The 24,543-nt window shown below is 33.9% G+C and overlaps 1 protein-coding gene across 3 annotated transcripts in view; it reads right to left on the bottom strand.

Annotated features, from left to right (window-relative positions):
• Positions 1-24,543, bottom strand: part of LOC106465062 — a 134,332-nt gene that overhangs the window by 42,293 nt on the left and 67,496 nt on the right. For all 3 annotated transcript variants that reach the window (XM_022392876.1, XM_013925259.2, XM_013925258.2), the window contains exons 2-4: positions 20,928-21,159; positions 6,671-6,928; positions 2,377-5,504 (exon numbers count right to left, since the gene is read on the bottom strand). In XM_022392876.1, coding sequence (XP_022248584.1) covers positions 2,377-5,504; positions 6,671-6,928; positions 20,928-21,159 — 3,618 coding nt within the window. The remainder of the gene's footprint in view (positions 1-2,376; positions 5,505-6,670; positions 6,929-20,927; positions 21,160-24,543) is intronic.

Below are 24,543 nucleotides of genomic sequence, written 5' to 3'. Positions count from 1 at the left end.
GTTCTATAAAGAACTATAAAACACCATTAAGAAATGATAGTTCTATAAAGAACTATAAAACACCATTAAGAAATGATAGTTCTATAAAGAACTATAAAACACCATTAAGAAATGATAGTTCTATAAAGAACTATAAAACACCATTAAGAAATGACAGTTCTATAAAGAACTATAAAACACCATTAAGAAATGATAGTTCTATAAAGAACTATAAAACACCATTAAGAAATGATAGTTCTATAAAGAACTATAAAACACCATTAAGAAATGATAGTTCTATAAAGAACTATAAAACACCATTAAGAAATGATAGTTCTATAAAGAAATATAAAACACCATTAAGAAATGACAGTTCTATAAAGAACTATAAAACACTATTAAGAATACAATTTGCCACAATGCATACAAGTCAACTACGACTACTACTTCTCTAATGTATTTTAATTGAAAGTCTATTTCGTCAACTGTGCATTAGAAAAAAGGACTTCAGCCAATACCGCATAATGTGTGTGGAGAGTAAATATGCTGAAACAAAAGTAAAAAACAAAGCATGTTTGCTAAATGAAATAGATTTTAAAAAACTGAAAGTAACTTTCTACTAACTGGTACCTAATATGGGCCTATAGTCGAAACTAGTCATGTTTTCTTAGATCTTATATTTGCAAGGTTTTTTAGGGTAATAAAATTTAGTTACATTATATAAAAATTTGTTTTAAAAATGTCATGAAGTAATGCTTATCATCATCAACAAATATTCAGTAGTCTTGTAGAACTTTATAGGAAGAAACCCATGAAATGCTATTGATCCTATCTTCATTTCATAACAGGTTTCAAACAACTTTGGATGAATGATGCATTTAACACATACAACAGCTTAGAATTAATAATGTAACTTACTTTTAGCATATTACTGTTGAAAAGGTATCCTGTGGGTTTTTATATTTTTTCAAAATGACTTTTTCACCACAAATTTATAAGTCCATTTTATATGTTAATTCTAACTCCATTTCAGCAATTCTTACTCAAAAATATTTTAGAATTGATATTTTATAATTTTTTAACATTTATTTGATGTAATTTATGAAGAAAAATGTTCAGATTTGTATTTGTTCACATTCCCAAAAAGTTTTGCCTGTAAACAAGACACTTGTCAATTGTTTTATAATTTTTCTGCCCATCCCAAAGAATAACTTTATTCTTGCTGAAAACCTATCACCCCTTGAGAGAATATTATGAATTTCTTGGTTTTCAAAACAAATAGAAGAGTAAATGTGGTTGTTTGAGTAGCAGTTTCTGGAAAGTTCTTTGGAAAGTTTCTAGTACAAATAACGTGAGTGTTAGCTTTTCTAAAAGTAGAAGACATCGGACAAGCTTAAGTTACATTTAGTAAGTATCGTAAGTGATGGTAAAATGTTGCAATGACTCAAATCCTTATTTATTGAACATTATTTGCATGTTTTTAGTATTCAAACAATATACATAAATAAACTGGCTAAGTGGATACTTAGTGATTTCTAATTTCAATTGTGATGTTTTAAATAATAATAATATTATTACCATTATCAGTGATAATACATAAATTTGTTGAATAGTTCTCTGTAAAAAGTTGCTGACATGCATACTTTGTCCCCCACCCACGCATATAGGGTTCATGAGTCATATAATTAATCCATTAACAAATTCTACTAATCAACCAGCTCTACAGCTTGTAGGTGCCCTTCTTTTTGTTGTTAACTACATACATTTAGATTTTTTTGCATTTTAAGGTAAATGTAAATACCAGTGAACTTTAATAATAATGTTAAAACTTACCATGAACAGCAGATAGAAAGTAAGTAGATAAATGTCATTCCTTACTTCTTCCTTGATTACGTTTTAATTATCGCTCCCAACTATCAAGTTCAAGCCTAGCAACTACACCTCTCAATTTTTAAAAACAAACAAAATACTGATCAAATCTCAACTCATTTATCCAAAGTATTCAATAAAAAAAATATAACCTGTTAAAAAAAAAAAGTAAAGAAACCTTTTTAATAATAATAAAAAATATCAATATCCATTTCCTCTTTTCAAAATTGGTTAAGTTTTGGTATCTGTCCATCTTGTTCCATATTGTCAAGGAGAAAATGTTTTAAAATATCTATTTAAGTCATTTCTGTTGTACCAGATCATGCCAAAACATAACATCTTTTATCTTTTTATCCTATCTCACTTTAAATAAAAAAAGAAATTCTGTTAGCTATGTTTAACTTGCTGTTTTTAAAGTTTTAAGAATTTTTTATAAAAATTTATATACATCTACAGCAAAATACTTTTTGAATGATTTTTGTACATCTGAAATACTTCATAGGTGTTTATATGCAGAATACAAATTACCTGACTTGTGTCCACATGGTTGGACAGTAGCGATCTTGTTATTCTGTTGGCATGGTCTTTCCCCGGCTGTGGTTCCCATCTCTCTCGACTGCACAGCGACCTTTTCACAGAAGCTTACTGCTTTCTTTGAACGAGCACAATTGCAGTTTGAAGAGGTGCTACTAGCATTGCTTCCTTCTGGGCTCCCTTGTGCTGCCAACAAAGCTGCAGCCATTAAATTGAGACTGGTACTAGAATTAAGAAGCTGTTGAAGTTGACCACATAGTTGCTGCAGTGGTTGCTTCCCTTCAAATGTAGCAAATCTTGGAAAAGAAAATCTGTTATGCTGAAAACCTTCTAACTGGTTGGAAGAATCTGCATGACAACATAAACAAACTGACTGTTTTGATGGCATACAGTTCTGACAACCATGATTTGGACATCCTGTACAGCAACCTTCTGACAAATTTTTCTGCAAAGGGTTTCTAATACTAGATTTTGTATCTGGTATTTCTTTAGAATTGCATACAACATTAGTTAAGGCCTGATCTACAACATGGCAAGTGGATGGAGCAAAGCAACAATATCTTTTCACATTAGAACTTTCTGGAATGTTCTCCAATAGTTGTTGGCAAGGTTCATGCAGTGATCTTCTTTTGTTTTTTAGATCCTCTTTTTTAGAAGACATACAAGAAGCATTCCTGCATTTTGAAATAAACTGCTGGTGGTTCTGTTCTAGACAGTAATCACTTGATGGTGACTTCCTCAAAATTCCCTTTGGGGAACTAGAGGAGCCATCACCAAAACAGTTGTCTTTTAGTAATGAAAGGGATCGTTTAGGCAAGGGTGGAGGAATATCAGGACTCTCAGGTTCTGGGAGATTATGATTAGTGGAAGAGAAACACTTTCCAGTCATACCAGTATTTTCTTCTGAACTTGAAGTTTTTTTTATTGATTTGCTGAACACCCAACAAGGCTCATTATGAAATATAGGATAATTGTTCTTCTTGTTATCTTCTGTTTCATGTTTCTTCTCTTCAATTTTGCTTTGGCTCAGCTTTGGAATAAGGGGTTTTAAATCATTTGGCAATAACACACTCAAAGAATCCCAGTCTTGAATATGGTTAAAAGTATCCTGAGAAATAGATTCAAATTCTGGAAAAGATAATGACCTCACTTTATTTTTTTCACTTTGAGATATCCCAAAATCTCTCATATATGGAGGCACAATGGGACTTGATGGCTTAAGATACAATAAATTTGGTCCATCTAGATTACCTGTTAGCTCTTTAAGAAAACTTAGATCAGGGAGAGAATAATTTGGAAAACAAACATACACTGGCTTTTTCTCAGGTTCAGTATCCTCTGATATGTTTGGAGAAGTGGAATTATCACCTGTGAATGAACTAGAAGTAGATTTATCCATCATAGTAGCTTCCTCAATCATAAACCCATCACTGACATTTGTAAAGGAAGTCTGGACAGACCGATTCTTAATGTGAACCGGTATTTGAGTAACACGGTCGTGCAATGTGGGAACTGTCACTACTGTCTTATTCCTTTGACTTTGATTTAAGGTTATAGTATTAGTATTGTTTATGAACAACTGAGAATTCTGACGCAGCCGTTCCACTGAGTTCTGTCGACTACTCCCATAGCCACTCGAGGCTGGACTGGACTCCCTTGGTGAATGAGGTCGAGCATTATTTAGATGTTTATCACTCTCAGTAAAAAATTCTTGCATAGATCCACTTCTCTTGCTATTTAACTGTTTAGTCTGTGTGCCTTGAGAATTAATTTCTGGAGTGAGGTCTACCCAGTTAACAGAAAACCTTTCAGGAGTGCTCTCACAGCTATTATTAGCCATAAAGTTGTCAACTTTACTAGTAGTGAAAAAATTATTAATTCTTTGAACAGTACCAGCTCCACGGTCTTGTTTGGAAACCTTTGGTTTTATCTTTATGGTATTGTTCTTTGTAAGGGTAATTTCTTCAGAAGTAGCACTATCACTTCCAATAGGTTCTTTACTATCTTTCATTGTTTCATCTCCACTTCCTGAATCTGTATCTAATGGTTCTTCTTCTTCATGAATAATACTTGAGTGGGCAACAACTGGACGAGGTGGTGGAGCTTCTACTAAAGAGTCTTCAAAATATTGTGAGCTTTCTTCTTCTTCATCAGATTCTTGTTCACATATATTTGTTTGGTATGTGTTGTTGTTAGTGGACATTTGTAACAAATTATTATTGGCTTCTGTCACATCATCCACTGGTAATGTTGTGAAGTTTGAGCCCAGGCTATGAACCATGGTCATTCTTCTCTCCTCAGATTTTTCTAGTTCTCTATAAATTTCTCCACTTCTTTCTTTTCGAACTTTACACTCACACTGCTTCACAGAATTTCTCCTTATGTATCCTTTGGATTGACTGACTTTTTCTGTATCTCCTTGCATATTAGAATTAGAGCCATATAGTGGAGGTGTCATCATATACCCTGAAGACTCTGACTGGCTACTTGATATTGAAATGGAGCAACCTTCTGATCCCAAGGAACTCCTGTTCCTTATATACAGTTGCAACAAAGGCACTGAATGTTGACTACCACTTGTTTCAGAATCCTTTGAATGTGATGGCTGACTGGTCTGTAAATCATACAGAGGAACACAGTTCAGTGGATTCACTGGCAAGTATTTTGTTTTCAATACCAAAGACTGTCGAAGAAGGTTTGGAAGGCTTTGGCTTTTGCTTGTTGTGGGTTTATTAGCACATTTATAAGATGTTGCTTCTTTCATTCTCCTCAATTTTCCCCATGTGGTAAAAGCTAAATCTGACTGTATCATACACCCCTGGCTTCTTCTTTGACCATGGTTATGTTGGAACCACTGATTTCCTTCTCCTTCACTGCTATCTGCAGTTTCCAAAAAATCAGAGTCATCAGTATACTGAGTTCCACTGCTTTCAAACACAATTGTGTAATTGTTCTTATTAGCTTGACATGTTAACACTATATCATGCTCCTCCAGTGAGCTACAGTCTAAACTATCCACAGATATGTTTCCACCTGTCAATGGTTGTTCTTTCACTGGAGAGAAGAGTGGCTCATCTTTACAAATGGACATCTCTGCTGATTCTTCTGATGTGCTGCGGGGACTGAAGAAAATAAGTATTCTTTTGTTAATATTACAATTACAGAAAACTAAATCCTATGTTATAAAAAAAACGTACAGTATTTAAATTTACAAAAAATACTGCAGAAGAAGAAGAATGTTTCTTTACAAAGCAATAAACACATTTATCCTACTCTACAGCATGCAATCTATTTCCTGCTGTTATAACACTTATGTTAGTTACAAAGGCTGACATCAACAATACCATTCACAACATATAATGCCTAAAGTTAATTATTCTGAAATACTGCAACTCAACAGAAAAGACAGAAATGATTCTACTTCAAAACAAATACACGTAGAACAATAACGGTTACATTCAATGACACAAGAATGTAAAGGCATTAACAAAACTAGTAATACCTAAAACAGATCTTTCCAAAAAAATTGAATAAAATCTTTACTGCCATATACTGAAGTGTCACTTTAAAATAAGCAACCATAATGTTTATGTCCAATAATAATCTTCAGTTTTTGAAAATTTCAAAAAGAAGTTGTTTGATTGAGTTATGTTTTAAAAAACACTCAAGTTATGAATCATTTTAAGTTTCAGCTTTTAAAATAACTTAACCAAGCGTGCACAGGGTCAGTCCTTTCGACCAACCAGTATTTTAAAACAGCTTAACCAAGGGTTCACAGGGTTAGTCCTTTCAACAACCCAATATTTTAAAATAGCTTAACCAAGGGTGCACAGAGTCAGTCCTTTCAACCAACCCAATATTTTAAAATAGTTTAATCAAGTTTAAACTTAAACTCCATGCACTTTAATCAGTTTGTTTTAAAGTAACTTTTAAAGATCTACAATAATAATAAAAAAATCACTTTAAAATAACTAAGCAACTGAGGTTTTAAGGGTCACAGCAGTAATAATGTGACAGCACTACTGATTCAGGAAAATTTCTTGTATATGTTACACTCACAGAAACCTCCCAATATTAATTGACAGTTTGATTTCTAAATATATGTATCACCTATTTCTACTTATAGAAACATGTCAATTTCTATTTCATGTTGTGATAGTCTGAGTTGTTCAAACGTGTGTTAACAGCAGCTGCTTGTGGGGTAACTAAAGTTGGTAGAACATTCACTTGTAGTTCATATCCTGCACTTAGGAGATGTAAAAAGGGAAATTACTACAATGTTACATACCTAACAGAGGAGTCCAGCTCCAGAGTCCCAAGAACTGACCCTGACACTGATGCACAGTTCTCCCTGGAGATGTTTCCAGAGAATATAGTTGGAAAGGCCAACATGGATGGAATGTCTTCTGTTCGGAAGGTCTCCATATCAAGTTCTGCCAAACTGGCATCAAAATGTTTGGAAAGATCATCATAGCTGAAGTTATTCTGCTCTACAAATGGGGCCAGAACACTTTGATGATGTTTTTCAACACTGTAATTTAGTTCTCTGTTTTGATAAATAAAAAAAAGTACTAAATAACAATGTCTGTATTTGCCAGAAAAATATATATATACATACATACAAGTGTGTTTTGGTACAAAAGATAAATACATATATTATGAACAGGTAACATTTCTTATAATATTTAAGTCTAAAATCAGACCACTTAATATTTCATTTCACAACTTTACATTAATACTTAGAATATGGAACATTCCAAACTTAATAATTTACCCAGTAATTTCTGCTATAACACATGTATTTACAGAATAAAAAAAGTTGGTTAACATATTAAAAATCACATTCATAGCACTTCTACAAATCAGTATAAAATAATTAATATGTCCTTCTTAAATATACAAAATTTCTACTGAATGAAAGTGGATCTTGAGTGACACTTCATGAGAACTTTTATATCTTTAAGATTAACATACTAATAATTTAGACATGCTTTCATATAAACTTATGCCCTTGTTTACTGGATCTCAAGTGACACTTCATGAGAACTTTCATATCTTTAAGAAGGACATACTAATAATTTAGACATGCTATTATATAAACTTGTGTGCTTGTTTATTGGATCTTGAGTGACACTTCATGAGAACTTTCATATCTTTAAGAAGGACATACTAATAACTTAGACATGCCATCATAAATTTGTGCTTGTTTAGTTTGGTTTTTAGGCACCTATATTAGCACAAAGCTACACAAGAATTATCTGCCCTATAACTACAACAGCAACCAACATCAATCCTTTGTCTACTCTAATAAAAAAATTAGATTTGTTCCATCACTTATAATGTACCCCAAAATATAGAGTATCATCTTGCAGCAATGGAAAGCAAACTATGGACACTTGGATCCCCAGTCAGGAAAACTAACTACTGGGTCACACTCAACCAAATTTAGGTGGGACGTTTTTTTAATTTTCCTCTATCTACAAAGAAATTAACTTTATGTGAAACCATATATTTGTCGAACAAAAAATCAAATGCATGTAAATTGAGAAGAGAATTACTAAGCCTAATATTTTTGTAACTTGTAATTTAGTTTCTCTAGAAATCGTCTAATATTCACGAATTAAGGATAGTATTGTTGGGCTTACCATTGTTTTGTAATTTGCAATTTAATTTTCCTAGAAATATAATATTCATTAAAAATATTATTTTAGTGGTCTATTTTTTATTCTAAACTAATTTTGTCCATGTCTCTGCATGAGGGAAGCACAGAAAATCTCAACCCCTCAAGCATAATCTCACATTATCGCAGTGAAGGCATTCAACATAATGCATTGAAATTATTGTATATCATGATCAAGTTGAACAGTCAAAGTTTCAAAAATGTTCATACAAATTGAACTTTTATAAAGACACTGACATCACATCTTGTTTCAAGTCTGCACGTACATATTGTTAACTTGTACTCCAAGTATTGTGAACTTATACCATATCTGTTCAAATGAAAATCTATTTCACGTTTTTGTATCATGGTGGATTATTAATATGGAACATTTTTCATCAGTTATGATATAATTATAGGTGTCCATGTTATTTCAGCAACATCTGGAAATGCGCCATCCTTGTAGTTCTATATTTTCCTGTATATCTCTGCTTATAAATGTTTCCAAACATGTTCATAGAATTCTCCTCTGCATTCGTTAGTTTTTAAAGTAATTTCTTATTAATGAAAATTACAAGGAAAATACTGTTACTGGAGTCTGAGTTATACCAATTTCAAGACATTTAATAGCCAACCATACTATTCTATAACCATACTCTGGTCCATAAAAGGACAGTATCTTGCTGTACTATGCCACAGAAGAAAATGCTAACCATTATTTAAGCCTAAAGTCCTCCTCATAAAAAACACACACATATTTATATAGATACAGTAAATCATAGTGTCAGTTGTAAAAGGGTGGATCAGAGAGAGTTTAAGAGGAAAACTTCACTGAACCACTCCCCACTCATGAACTATTGATAAGAGACTGCATTCCAGGCACAGATTTGAGCCAGAAAGGTAAATCGACTGAAATAGTATTCAACAGAAGCTAAGCCTTCATTTCCATTCATCCCAGTAACGTTTCACACCCCTTCCCCTAACGGGTTGGGAACCACTGCCATAGAATGTGCACAACACCTTTCAATACATGTTATATTGTGATTTTGTGTTAATAAAGAAGAAAAACCAGGCTGCAGTGTCAGTGACGGGTGGTGTTAACAGCAGAAAGTAGTGTACATGTTATATTGTGATTTCATGTTAATAAAGAAGAAAAAGATCTGGCTGCAGTGTCAGTGCCAGGTGGTGTTAACAGTAGAAAGTAGTGTACATGTTATATTGTGATTTCATGTTAATAATGAAGAAAAAGATCAGGTTGCAGTGTCAGTGCCAGGTGGTGTTAACAGTAGAAAGTAGTGTATATGTTATATTGTGATTTCATGTTAATAAAAAAGAAAAAGGTCAGGCTGCAGTCTCAGTGACAGGTGGTGTTAACAGGAAAAAGTAGTGTACACGATATATTATGATTTCATGTTAATAAAGAAAAAGATCAGGCTGCAGTTTCAGTGACAGGTGGTGTTAACAGCAGAAAGTAGTGTACATGTTGTATTGTGATTTCATGTTAATAAAGAAGAAAAACCAGGCTACAGTGTCAGTGATAGGTGATGTTATATTGTGATTTCATGTGAAAGAAGGACAGAGAAGCTGAACTGAAACAGGAAAATATAAAAACATTTGATGAAAGAAAGAGATTAAGTGGTTTCAAAAAAACAAACTGCAGAAGCCCTGAAACTACACAGTATGTAAGTAAAATAATAAAATGACGTATATAACAGAGTTCATAAACATATGCATGATTAATGATAGATGTGTAAATGAAAGAAACTTAAGTTATACCTAAAATGTACAGCACAACAGTAAAAAAATTATTTAGAAATAATTGATACAATAGTTATTTATGAAAAAAATGGAAAAGCACAAACCAGAGTATTACTGAGAATTAAGATTCGGAGACTGAAGTATACTTTGTGTATACCTAGAGTTCTCATCATATCTCAATCCATTAGAGATTTAAACCTTGTTTCTGAACTATATGAAAGAATGGGCAATGGGAAGATTTAATGTTAACATCTGTAGAATATTTATAGATATTGAAATATTCCCAAAGGGCTATTTGTTATTCTCCATTGTATTGTAGGTTAGTTCTCATAATGTGACTGTTCGAAGATTTTTGTAGTTTCAATAAAAATGTGGAACTGATAATGTAGCTTGACTACATACATGTAGAGCTGAGCAATTTTATCGATATAATCAATTACCTATGAGCAGAAATTATATTGACTAGTGTATCATAAACCAACCAATTAATCAGTATGGAACAAAATGTCCTAAAATTTCATTTCAGCTAGATTTCCTCAAATATATTTTATCTGTTCGTCATACTTACTAGGATCTATTGAGTTGAGAAATGTTTGGTGCCATTTTTTATTTTGGCTTTTAGTATAATTTTGGGGGTTCTATTTTAGGATACAAACTATGCTAAAAAATGTTCAAAATAGTGGAAAAATTATGGAAATTTTGTAAGTAAAATAATGCATTTCATCAACAAATAAGATGCATTTAATGAATGTCACAATATGCCTGCTATTTTTAACATGTCCATAGAGTAAGTTATTGTTGATGTCAGCATTTTACATCTGTCTTCATCTCACTTGGAAATACAGCTGGATGGTCTTCTCAAACATAATATTACTATATTATACAAACTCACTGAACTCTTCATCATCAAAAGCTAAACTCTGGAAAGCTTACTGGTCAAATCATTTCATTCTCTAACCATCATCATCTTCATCTAAATGGTAATCAGTTGTGTTGTCACAGTTCATTGTATTTGCATATTGATGAATATCGGGGTATATAAATATATATAATTTTTTTTTTACACAAGCATTTTCAGTTAGCATCAGTGTTCCTTGCATGCATATTTCACAAGTTATATTAAAACCTTGGGAGCTGGTGGCTGCAAGTATTTAACTGACAGGATAATGTTATTGTTTTTCTCCCAGCCATTTTCAGAGATTAGCAGAATATTAGATGTAGACTGATTGTATCCTTTGAAGGAGATCAGCTCAGTTTGTGTGTGTAACAAGAGCACCTATTGCTGGCAGTAGTTTCTCAGCTTCAGTGTTATCCATTCTGAATAGTTCCCATCCAATTCATTTACTTTAATGACGCCTGTTTTCTTTGCATACACCAAACAAACTTCTCTAGAATTTCCTCTCCGTAGCAGTTTCCTCCCAAAAGTGTAAACTTCATCAACATCATCCAACATTACAACTTTGCCAAAAGTCAAAGAGTATTAATGACATCAGTGTCACATACATATTGCTGGTAATTCTGTACTGGAGACAGTTTGGTTGCAGCTCCTTTCTTTATCATAAAGACAGTTTCCATGATATTATAAAACCAAGTGGGTTATTTATATAAACTAACTATACCTTCAGTTTTGATACTGGAGTATTTTCTTCGATGTACATAAATCTCTTCTTGCTCATTGCATGGTGGATCTCACCACTTTCAGGCTGCTTGATACTTCCCTTTCCACCATTTCTTGGGGACTTATATGAATCAAGCTTAGATTTTGGGTCTGATGGACTGAGTCCTTTCTTTGGCACAATAACATTATTTGTAAATAAAAGCTTCATTAAATCACCGTCTCTCTTCAGCTTTTCACTATGTACTGTATCCCTATAACACTTCCAATGAAATACAGATTTACAATACAGCACTGACAGAAACTATGTTCTATCACATAGTGTGCCAACTTTCACTTCACCATCAAAGTGCATTATTTATTATAGCCCTCAAGCTTTTCTAAGATTTCCTTAGTAGGAGTTTTTATCAAGTTTCTACCTTTACCTAGGCATATGATACAAACATCCTGATTATGCTCCATTCGGAGTATTCAAGTTTGGTTTGTATTAGACTGAATGGAACAACAACAGCAAAGCACAGCATCAGAAATTCTGAAAAGATAGTTAACACAATATTCAAACTGAAGATTTGTTCACATAATCAAATGAATTATAAGGAACCACAGAAAGAGTCAAAAGCATGATGAACTGGAAACCTCCACTGATCTTCAAAAATGAAGATACTTGAGGAAAGTTTATATTTGATAAAAATTTTACCTTACCGTGAGAAGATTAGGCCACCTTAACTTAAGCCTATTTCTTCAAATCAGTGGTGATCCATACAAATAACACAGCTCTTTAGATCTCGTATAATTTCTTATTCACTCTGTTGATATTACCAGTTTATATGCAAAAATATCTGAGTTAAAATATCGGAGTGGACTTCTTCTTATCAATTTTTTTCACATTCAGGGGGATCTTTTTCCAGTGTAACATGGTATAAATGAAGTACTTCATGCAGAGCATAATAAAATACATTTCAGATACAGTATTATAAACTATGCCTTATGTCTAATTACTATTTTTGCCATAAGGAAATAATGCAAATATAGGAAAAATACACACAGAATTAAAGGGTAGATGAAAATGACTAGAAGGAAGACAATAAACTAGTAGCACCAACCACAAATTCTCTGGCTACTTAAGTGTTAAATAAAAAGTGTTCTCTGTCTTTAGATGGTTTTGTTTCTGAATTATAATTCAGTATATTTACTCTTTAATATTGTATAAACAGGTGCAGATGTAGGGGGAAAATTCAAGGGATGAAATCCCCACCAATTTCTTTTACAAATTAATAATTATTTAATATAGTATAAGTAGGCACAGATCTTGATGGGTCTAGGGGTTTCAGACCTCTGCCTCCATTTTTTTTTCAGGATTTAATAACTGTTTTTTTAGTGTTGTATAAGCAGGAATTGATTTAGGGAAAAGGGGTCAAGAAGTCAAAACCTCACTCTTTCCACTTATTTTTGTTTTTAGAAATTAATAACTGTATTATTTAATGCTGTATAAGTAGATGTAAATCTAGGAGAATCTAGCCCCCCCCCCTCCACATTTTTTTCAGAAATTAATAAAAACAGACAAATGTCCTTACATTACCATACAATATCAAAAAGAAATATTAGATGTTCCTTTTTGACACAACATGATACTACATAATTTATTTGATTGGCCTATAAGTCACCATAAAAACATTTTTTCTGGATTTTTATGAAGTCAACACAGCTGGAGTCTACAGCAATCCAGTTACATCCTAAGCCAATAACTGATTATTTCAAAATAAATACAACAATATGATCATCAATTAAACATTGCCATGGTGAATTTCACATTGTCCTTACCAAAAGATACTCACCTCTTACACAGATTAACTCTTCACACCACTAGCCTTGAGGCAACTCCCACACAATATTATGTGATATTACATGAATTGTGCCATTTCATGAGGACATCATCATGTGAGAAAGCCCTCCACCAACAGGAGAGCAACCCACCTCCATGCACACTAACTCCTTTTATGCATTTGCACTCATGAATCTTCATTCTTTGATGAAGCAAGTACGAAAATGTGCACTGTAAGTGGGGAGAATAGGTGGGAATGTGTGAAAAGGCAAGTATCTATCAGAAATACATTTTCAGGTAAAGAAAAAGTTAACTTCCAAGAGGATAACTCACCTCCTCCCACACATTAGCTAAAACCCCACATTGATATGGTGGAAGGACCAGAGCAAAATTTACCAAGATGAGTAAATAAGAGGCAAACAAGCCAGTCATGTTGCAGGGATAGATAGAATTGGTAGATGGCTGTCTAAGAACTTTCACACAAGTCATCGGACAGCCACTACGTATAGTGTGGTTGGGGCTCATTCAGGCTGTCAGACTCTATGGGGCTGACTCCAGCTGTAGGGGAGGAGGGCACTATATTATAAATAATATGGATACTTAGATACCTCGACTCAACTGTTAGCCTCTACAGATCCAATGCCAGCTGTGGGAGAACGTTATGTGAAAGATACATCACAGGTGTGTATGAAGTGCTCACCTTAACTCAACTGTCAGCCTCTACATATCCAATGTCAGCTGTAGGAAAAGGTTATGTGACAGATACATCACAGGTGTGTATGAAATGCTCACCTTAACTCTACCATCAGCTTTAGGAGGAGGGTACATTTGTTATGTAGTAAGGACCAGTGATGAGTGTGGTCATCTTTATACTACTGAACAGACTGGCTGCAGGAGAACATGCAAGATATAAATATTTACTGGTTTTGTATAGAGTGTGCTCACCTCTACTCAACTGAACAGATTTTATGGGATAGACTATCTGCAGGAGGAGGGCACTGTATTATGCAGTATTAGCCCATATGTAGTGAGTGTACACCTCAACACTACTGAACAGGCTTTGGCTGCAGAAGAAGAGCACATGTAACACAAGTAATATATCTGGATTATATGTGGGTTAACCTGCCCTACACAAATGGTGTCACCACTGCCCCACTTCTCACCATATTGGCACTTCTTGTTCAAGCTCTAGCAGTTAGGTTCCAATCAGTGAAAATTCTTTATGGTCCACCATCCCAGAGGCTAGAAACTGGCAAGCAGAAGGGTCACCATATACTTCACTTGACAAAAAGAAGCTACAGACGTAGCAAAACATCTCTCTGGCACCGGCCTTTTCCATGATAGTGCAGGGAGGAAGTACAGTCTGGATCAGACAAGAGAGTGAATAAAGATTTATTTTTTATATAAACCACACATATACCTCAAGTGGTCTTGCGGAACACCCCATCTCACAGTGAGCACGTGTTGAGCTAGGAAAGATGGTATGAGTGCTTATCATTATCCTTGCTTGATGCAGATTATGCGTAAGTATACCCTGGAAGGCAACACCAGCCACTTGGTGGGATCCTATGCAAAGAAAAAGGGGCCCTGAAAGAGAAATATGTATTATCCTCAGAGACAATGAGGTGATCGAACAATAATGGTGATCTGTGAAAGTCAAAAACCATCATGAAATAAAACAGGCAGAAGGTGTAGAGAAGTAGCAAGAAGGAGATGAATGTGTGTGATGAGAGTCAACAGTCCAGCCTGGAGATATCTTGCCATCAAACAAGAAATGCAAAATAATGAAAAAGGCAATGAATCTAATGTGAAGAAAAGGGAAACAGTCTGCAAGTATTCACATATCAAAACAAACACATCCATCCCATATAAGAATAAGGAAAGAATTCCATGAAAAAAAAAAAGAGTCCCAAGAAAGGGACATATGAAGGTGGAAACCCCTAAAGGGAGAGGCCTGTGATACGGCACACCGAACAGCCCAATAGGACATAGGAGTCAAGCCTGGTGCAAATGATCTAATAGTTGAGAAACAGAAGGAAGGGAGATAGGAGAGAAGTACAGTTTACCTTTCGAGTAGTTGAAGTCTGATAAAGAAAGGATCAGCCCTGATAGAGGAAAAGATAAGTGCAGTGGAAGAGGGTGCAAGAACATTCAAAGGAAAAAAAGTAACTGTAAAAGAGAAGTATGAGGAAATAAGTCAGTAGAGAAAGATGGTGCAAAAGCCAGGAAGTCAACAACTTGAATGGGGCATGCACGAAGTAATGTAAAACCTCATTAAGGTCCCAGTCAGGTAAGGGAGTTGAGTGAGGAAGACTGAGGATGATGAAAAAGTGTAACAGAACAGAGAGGACAAGGGAAGAAACACCTCTTTGTACTGGGAAAGGCTTAAAGCCATAGAAAGGACAACCTGAAACTAAGAAAGGTTTAGACCAAGAATCCTTCAAACAAATTAGGTAAAAAAATCAAAAAAATGATACACAAAATCACTGCCAGGAGGAAAGGGATGGTGAAAGGACCAATGACAAAAGATCAGTCACAGATGATAATAGACAAATATAATGGAATGATGACAAGAATGTTATGAGAATAACACCACATCAGCAGAAAGTCCAGCCTAACAAGCAACAGATCAAGCAAATTTCATGCGTGAGGATGTAGGGAGTATACCCCTCAATGAAGAAAGCAAGTGAGAGAGGAATAACAGGAAAAGGAAAGGTGGTCCAAATATCAAGTGGACCAAGGCTAAGAAGGTCAATAAGGAACCAATAATAAAGCCCAAAAAGGAGAGTAGTGTGTAAATTTGAGGTACGTAAGGAGAAGAAGAAGAATAGAGAAGTAGATATAGAGAAACAGGTAAGACCAGGCCTGGCTGAGAAATCAACAGCCAGAGACTAAGAATGGGGCATAGATTACCGTAAGAAAGGAAGCCCAGAGTTGAGAAGGATACCAAAAATTGTCCAAGATGGACATGTCCAACCAAGGGTAAATCTTACTGAAGATCTTTGGGTGTAAGAGGATATTCCATTGATAGAATATAGACTAGCTGAGAGAGATGGTCCACCACAAAGACTGAAGCTTCCCGCAAAGGATGTGAACAGGCTCAGAATTGTATGGTTAACAATTGTATGGTCCTGTAACAGAAGCCACAAGGACAGTCAGGGCAGGAAAAGACCATGGAATAAGCTGAGGGGAACATGGCCAAGTGAACCATCATTAGGGGCAAGAATAGGAACATACCTGGTGATCAGCAAGAAGGATGAACATGTTGATGTGGAGTGAGCTCTTGTCCAGCTAATGTCAGAAGTCCTGTCCTCATCCAAAAATGTATCTTGATCAGGGAGAGATCTGGTTTGAGAGAGGGTAAGGGAATGCAAGAAGTAGTACAAGCAGAGTCTAAACAGAGGCTCACAAAAGAGGACAAAAAACCCCCAAGAAAGAAAAATCTTGGACCACAAAGCCCACTAGAGGAGATACACGAGTGAAATGCCCCAAAGGAACGAGGAAGCCAGAATGCCCAAAAGTAGAAGAGCCTTTCATGCAGGGAGAGAACAAGAAGTGTAAAGCCTGTGACTAGATAAGCCATAGCTCACAGGCAAAGAAGCTAAGCTGAAGTTGGTTGAGAAGAGGAAAGAAAAAGCTCAAAAGTACCCAACATTGAGTGAGTGTGAGAAAGGACTTAGATCCCAAGAATAGCCCCCCCCCAATCAAGTAGCCACTGTAAAAGAAGGTAGTTACAAGAAGAGGAAACCTTTGAAAAGGTGCTAACAGATATAAATAGTCAAAGAAAAGGCATGAATATGGCAAACTAAGGTCCTCACAATACCAACAAATATAAGAGGGGCTGATGCTCAGTGGAAAGGAAGAGCAAGGAATGGAAAGACAAAAAAAAGACAGACAGACAGTACAGAGAAAACAAAGGGAAGTTGGGTTGAGAAAGACATATAAGAAGGTGTCTGACACATCAACCATCACCAACCACAAACTGGGTGAAACAGACCATAGATAGGGTCAGAGGGAGGAGAAAGAGGAAGAAAAGCAGAAGAGGAGTGAGGTGGAGAAACTGAAATTAAAACCAACAGTAGGAGAAGAAAAAAGGTATCCACAGAAACATACATGTGTGATAGTCACTGGCAAAAAGAGTGACAAATGAGAATTCTGGAAGATGGAAGATGAGAAAATAGAAAGAAAAGAACCTGGAATATGGAATGGAGACTGATCTAGATAAGGAATAGGAGCAAAAAACCCAGGAAGATTAGAAAAACAGAAGTCATATAACATCAGACCAGGTCAACAGAAAAGGAGGATGGGAGAAATTCCACTGAAAACATCTGGGTAACAAAAGAGAGCCAGACAAATAAGTACATAAAAAGAAGGAAGGGATATAGTAAAGAGGAATGTAACCCAACTCAATGAGTCCTGAAACTACAGGCACTTTGACGTGGTAAATCAGGAATAAGCTATTAGATTCTGGTTTCCATATAGGATCTGGATGTTTCCCTCCACTACAGGCACTTTGATGTGGTAAATCAGTAATAAGCTATTAGATTCTGGTTTCCATATAGGATGGACTTTACTTCCACTGAAGATTAGTGCACTTTATAAAAATAATATTCATTTAAAATTGACAGACTAACTGTATACTTCTTGTGACATAAATTTACTCCAAATCTAGAATTTGGTCACTGTTTTTGTGATGCATGCAGATGCTGTAACCCTAGAAGTTTGAGAACGTATGCAAGAAGATGTTGTTGCAAGGCTAACCTGCAAGTATAAGGCTGTAAGACGCTACATCAACTACTAGTGCAGACAATGGGATGTGATCACGATGGAATAAAAGTTGCTCAAAAATTAGCTTGATAAAGATGCAAAAGTCTCATCTACACTGTAAATGGTAGAAGTTTGTAGAAACCTAGAGAAACAATGAGAACACGAGTAGTTAATGGACATAGTTTTGATGAACAATAATCTCCCCATGTGATATTTTCATAACAAGTTAAGGTGATTACTTAGGGTATTTGGTATGAAAAATAACACAGAATATACTTGTTACAACATATCATCAATAAGTAATTCAATCCTGAAGCTTGAGATAATATCGTGGAATTATATCACCCATCTGCCTAGTAAGGTAGTATGACCCTCTGCAAGTTCCTCATCTTTGACCCTCTCTAACTTTGTGTAGAAAATGTTTGTAGCTGTAACGTAATAGATTTTGAATTGAACTATGGTAGATGTGACCTACCAAATACCACTGTTTTTAACCATGTAGCAGTTTTTTGTCTCATCATCCAAAACACCTACATTTTCTGCAGTTGAGGGACTTGTACAGTTAAAACCTAAATATATATTTCTAAACAAATAAATAATTTTTTAATTTAAGAACTGTATACCATATGCACTTAATTTCATTGACATTAGATAGAACTGAGTATAAGGTTATGTGGTGTATGTTTATACTTGTTGCATCAAATGCTGTTAGTGCAAAAAGTACAACTGCTTTTTTAAGTATTTAATTGAAATGCATAAAAGCTAATTAAAAAATATGTTGTCTGACCAAAACATTTAAATGTGAAAAAAAGCTATGAAACAGGATCATTCACTTAAACCAGTGGTATCTACAAAATAAAATTATAATAGTATATTAGTAAAAAGGGCATTTTTATGGCATAGTGTGCCTACAAACTTTAAAAGGAGATGAACAATTATTATATGTTCTTTAAAAATTGTACTTTCTTCTGAAGTGAATCATCTTAATTTCCCAGATCTTCAATCTCCTTTTAATTTCTCTTCAGGACATTCAATTCGGAAATAATTAAAAAATACTTTGTTTTCTCTGCATAATCATGTACTGCTTTGAACAGAGAATCAATATCATTCTGAATTTTCTTCTTTTTATTTTTGAGATCCTTCCTCTCTTCAATAAAGCTTTTCCTCCCTTTGTTTGCCAGATGCAGCTGATGCAGTCAGTTGCTTAGAGATATCCATTTGCAAGCCACCACCAACAGGTTAGATGTGATGATGGATAATGCAATGTGCAACTACAGATTCATTGATTGTACGGTTCTCAACTTTAATTTCCTTTTTCACAGAGAACACACACTTGGTTTGACCTCAAGAGAGGAGCAGCAAGTCTTTATTCCATAGAATTATATAGGCATGATCTTTATCAATGTTGTCTAAAACCTGTACATCTGTACAAGAGACAGGCTGTGCTTGTGCAAACAATAGCAGTAATGGACTTGGTGTACTATCTTTGTAGTTTGTCAGCAGCACATCTGTAAAGGAGACAGGCTGTGCTTGTGGAAATAACAGCAGTAATGGACTTGGTGTACTATCTTAGTAGTTTGTCAGCAGCACATCTGTAAAGGAGACAGGCTGTGCTTGTGGAAACAACAGCAGTAATGGACTTGGTGTACTGTCTTAGTAGCTTGTCAGCAGCACATCTGTAAAGGAGACAGGCTGTGATTGTGAAAACAACAGCAGTAATGGACTTGGTATACTATCTTAGTAGTTCGTCACAAACCCCAATGCCTCCCTTCACTTTTCCCTGCATCTGACACAAACTTCAGTACATTTATCATGAAATCCACCAGCCATCCATGTCCACTGCCATCTTCATTGGGTCAAGGCAAGACACGTTTCTCACCAGTAAATACTCTAATGGTCTTTTCTTCAACTACTTTGACGTAGTGTTCTGCAGGAATGTATGACAATCAATACCAAATTCCATCTACCTCTTTTCAATCTTTGATTAAATGCTTTAGATCATCTTGCATTTGAAACTCTGCCTTATTGTAAGGCAAGTAATTTCAATTGTTAGTCAGGACCAGTTTTACTAGTTGAAGCATATTTGATTTCTTCATCATAGGGATTTTTAATAAACTGCTGCATAAAATCCCTGATCATATTGGTAAGATCCTGAAAATTCTGATCTTCTAGTCTGGCACATACAAACAATTATAAGTGTACACTTCCAACCCTCAAACCAAAATTATATTACACAAATATACATATCCCTTTAATTCATACACGCACACACACAGCAACAAATGTATTGAAATTAATGCAATGCAACAATATTATTACATTGGATTTGTCTACAATAGGAGCCCAGTAAAGTTTGACTGCTAGCTCTAAGGTAATAACAAGATTTAAACTTTTACAACATTAATTTAATTTAAACCAGGAGTTTGGGTATTCTACATACTGCACTGTAAAATCCTATTGACAATCTAATTGTTAAAACCCATAAAATACATTAATGAATATACATGAAAACTGAGCTGCCAACAGAATTGTATTCTTCTGTCCATTGTTAAATAAAAACAAAATCCTAGAAGTTGTATTCTGTGTGTATGTTTTGTGGTACAGAGGAGGGGCAAGTAGATTTGTCTAACATTTTGTTCCTTAAACAAGATTTTTTTTTTAAATTCCACACCTTTTTTGTGATACATTTACTCTATACATTTAAGCAAAGTCTTATAAATGTAAATTATTATTTATATTTTTGGGGTTTTTGAATGACAGTAAAACTTCTACTGAGTCTGTAAAGAACAATGTTATTTAAGTTACATTATTAATAAACATTAGCATATACAAACCATTCAAATAAAGTGCAATAAACTCTCTGTATATGGTTACAAGCACTCTAGCTTTAAGTTTGGTCCTTTCTATTCCTATAATGACTTTACCTGTTATAACCATCATCTAACCACTGATAGTCACCACTTTCTTGTAAAAAAGAATCGCTGCCAGATGAGGGACGACTTTGGCTTTTTTCCTGGTCCTTTACTTTGCTACCTGAGCATTCAACTGCCGGTGAATCGGAATGTAGATTTAAATTCCAGTGAGACTGCAGCTGTACAGTGCTGGGTGGAGCTTCTTGATGTTCAGAGCACTCTTCCATACCAACATGGAATCCACCTTTAAATGAAGAAAAAAAAGCATACAAAAATATTTCAAGATATATTTCTCAATGAGATAGGAATGAAAGATTTCTTGATATTAATTAAAATGGGAAGCACACATCAATATGTTAGATCAATTAAATTCTGTAACACCAAGTTCTGTTTAGACTTTTAAATTCAACTGCTGTGACTTGCTTACTGTATTTGGGAAAAGAAGGTGAAAAGTACAGGAACTAAACATGATGGGATTTGCGGGGGAGGGGGGGGGTCTCCGATGGCATGAGATGACATCATAAAATAAACGGTGCTCTGGATACTGTACTTTATAGGAAAAAAGATACTGGGAACCACCACCAGGCTTTTCTCTAGTACCATTGAAACTAATGTCATTTTTGATGGCCTTTTATGTTATTCTTCCCCACAATGCAAGTATCATTACCACCTGCCTTGAACAAGAAATTATTCTGGGAAAAGCAACTGGGTAGTATTTTTTCTATACCTCAGCCACATGGAACATACTTGGGAATATAATCATGGACAGACTTCAATCTATCCCATTCACCAGGTATACTAGAGTAACTGAAAAAGTATTGGAAAGGGAATGGGGGCAAGAGTTTTCAGATCCCTCTCTAGAAACTCAGATTATATACGTGTCACCTTAAAACAGTAACCTTCATTAATTATTAATTAAAATGTAGTTGCAAGATATATGCCACTAACCTTTTGATCCATAATTTATTTTTGAAATGTAATAATAAGCAACAGCAATGCTATATATCACATGCAATGTAAATCTTTAACTAAATATTGTTCTTACTGAAAAATACCATGTTTGTTTCTGAAAAATAAAAAGCTATGACAATAATTTTAGATACTAAAGTAAAAATATATAAAATGGATACAGTCATAAGATGTTTCTCACTGATTTAAAAACACTGTTAAAAGTAAAAGCAATTATTAATCTAGGATTTTTAACACTAAAGCCCAAGTACCAACAAAATGGTCATTTTTGTTAATACCATACCATGGAATCTTACAGTTTATAAAAACATAAACAACAGCTTTAACTTTTGTTTATACAATTTTGAATATTTACTTTGGTGCTGCACCAGCTCATAAAAGTATAGGTGGACTCATCTGTAACATCTCTACATAATGAATACTGAGACTGTTTGGCTTCCATATTTTACAGTATATAGTGTACCTAATACTTTCACACTTCCGTATTTTACAGTATATGGTGTACCTAATACTTTCACACTTCATATTTTACAGTATATGGTGTACCTAATACTTTCACACTTCATATTTTACAGTATATGGTGTACCTAATACTTTCACACTTCATATTTTACAGTATATAGTGTGCCTAATACTTTCACACAATCAAAACATCCAAGTTTATATTGGACCTCTTCTTGTCATAGTAACTTATTATGTGCACAAATAAAACAAAATTCCATAAATAAAAACTTAGACCTTATACAGCCCTTGCTACATGTGTATACCTGTATTATTGTATATGCTTGAAGTTAGCATCAATGTAGTTAATAATACAAAGAATGGTCTGATTTTATCAGAAAATAGTGCATCACATATATATTATGAACTCTTGGATGTTGTAGTTGTACATGTATAATAATATTAGGTACACATGTAAAGTACGCAAATCAAGCCAACCCCAACATGAATAGCTTTATTTTATAAAGGGCAGTATACTTTAATTTATTTTAACCTCTTATAAAAATCAAATTAATTGTTAATTTTTTTACACTTTTGATTTTGGGCTACAAAGGACAAATTAAAAAGATTGTGGAAAAACAAATATCTATTGTTAACTTTGAATTTTTAGGTCTATTTCTAATTTCTAGATAATTTCATTTTGGTATTTAATAAAACTAATACCCAAATATTTGTTCAGGCTTACTAAGATAATATTAGATAAATACTAGAGCTGGATAATTAACTCAATTACCTATGAGTATCAATTCCATTCATTAGTCACATAAAATAATAGATTAATAAACTTGGTTATGATTTCGATTAATGCCAGGAAATAAAATAATTGAGATGAGTGTTTTTGATTATTCCAACTATCCAAGTAATAAAAATACTGCCATTAGGATTTTATTATTATTTTCATTTAACACAAGAAAAGTGTGATAACATATGAAAATAATCAGTTAATCAAAATTAGTGTTTCGAACTATAACTAATATTGATCATTCCAACTATCCAAGTCTAACGTGAGAATGATTATTAGTTAATTATAATTAAATAATCAGTTTGATGTTTAATCAATTCCACTAACTTTCCAGCTTTAGTGAGTATTAATTATTCACCACACAAAAGCAGCAGCACCTGAAATAAGTGATAATAAAGAAAATAAAAAGGTGTATTTATAGTTTCATGATCATGTATGAAGTTTCAAAAATTAAGAGGCTTTGTTCCCTGTATATGTTTTAATGAAAAGTTATGTTGTCGTACATAGCTTGGTACTGGTATGAATTCTTTTTTTTTCTTTATTACATATTTTAACACTTTGTATATCATTTTTTTCAGTTTAAAGCTCTAAACTCCATGCAAATCTTTGGAGAACCAATAAAAATGACCAAGCTTTTCATTTTCCATGTGATATTTGTACATAATATTAACAAATTACAATTAAATTTGATACACATTTTCAATTTACTTCTTTATAAATTTTTTCCTATTTCTAAATTAATTATTCTTTAATATAACAGTTTTGGAATTAATGTGACTGAAAAGTGTGTGAAATTATCTCCTTTCAGTAGTAGTTCACCATGAAAAATTATGTATTTTTATTTAACAAGGTGCATGCACATTGTAAAATACATTTTTTTTTTATCAAAAGTAAATTTGATGAATTCGTAATTGTTACATCTTTTTATGTTTACAAAAGATATCCACAAAATGTGCTGATGAATACAAGTCACAAATGATTTTAAATTTCATTAGGTTAGCGAGTACAGTCAAGTACAGTAGAACCTCAATTAATGGGCAATAAGTCTTGCAATAATGGGCAACTCAGTATTCTGGATTAACTCTTTCAGCACAGGCTCGGTCCCTAGGACCAAGCTAGTAACCACTTTGTGCTTTTTATAGTTTTCATGCTATAACTTTTAAATCAGTAAGCAAATATTAACGAAATTTGGCAGATAACTAAACATTAGAGTGCTTTCATACGCAAAATATAAATTTTTTTTTTATTAAGTCTTAAGGTTTGTAAAGCAATGTTTTTCTCATGTCTTTTTTTCACATCTTGCCTATCTATCATGCAAAGTAATATTCATTTTAATATTAAAAATTCTTTTACGCATCAGAGAATTTTGAAAATTCACATGCAAAATCTTTATAATGTCTAGATGGTTATCAAATG

The sequence above is a fragment of the Limulus polyphemus genome, unplaced genomic scaffold, assembly GCF_000517525.1.
Source record: "Limulus polyphemus unplaced genomic scaffold, Limulus_polyphemus-2.1.2 Scaffold1824, whole genome shotgun sequence".
Lineage (NCBI taxonomy): Eukaryota > Metazoa > Arthropoda > Merostomata > Xiphosura > Limulidae > Limulus > Limulus polyphemus.
This window is presented reverse-complemented; position numbering and strand designations above follow the sequence as displayed.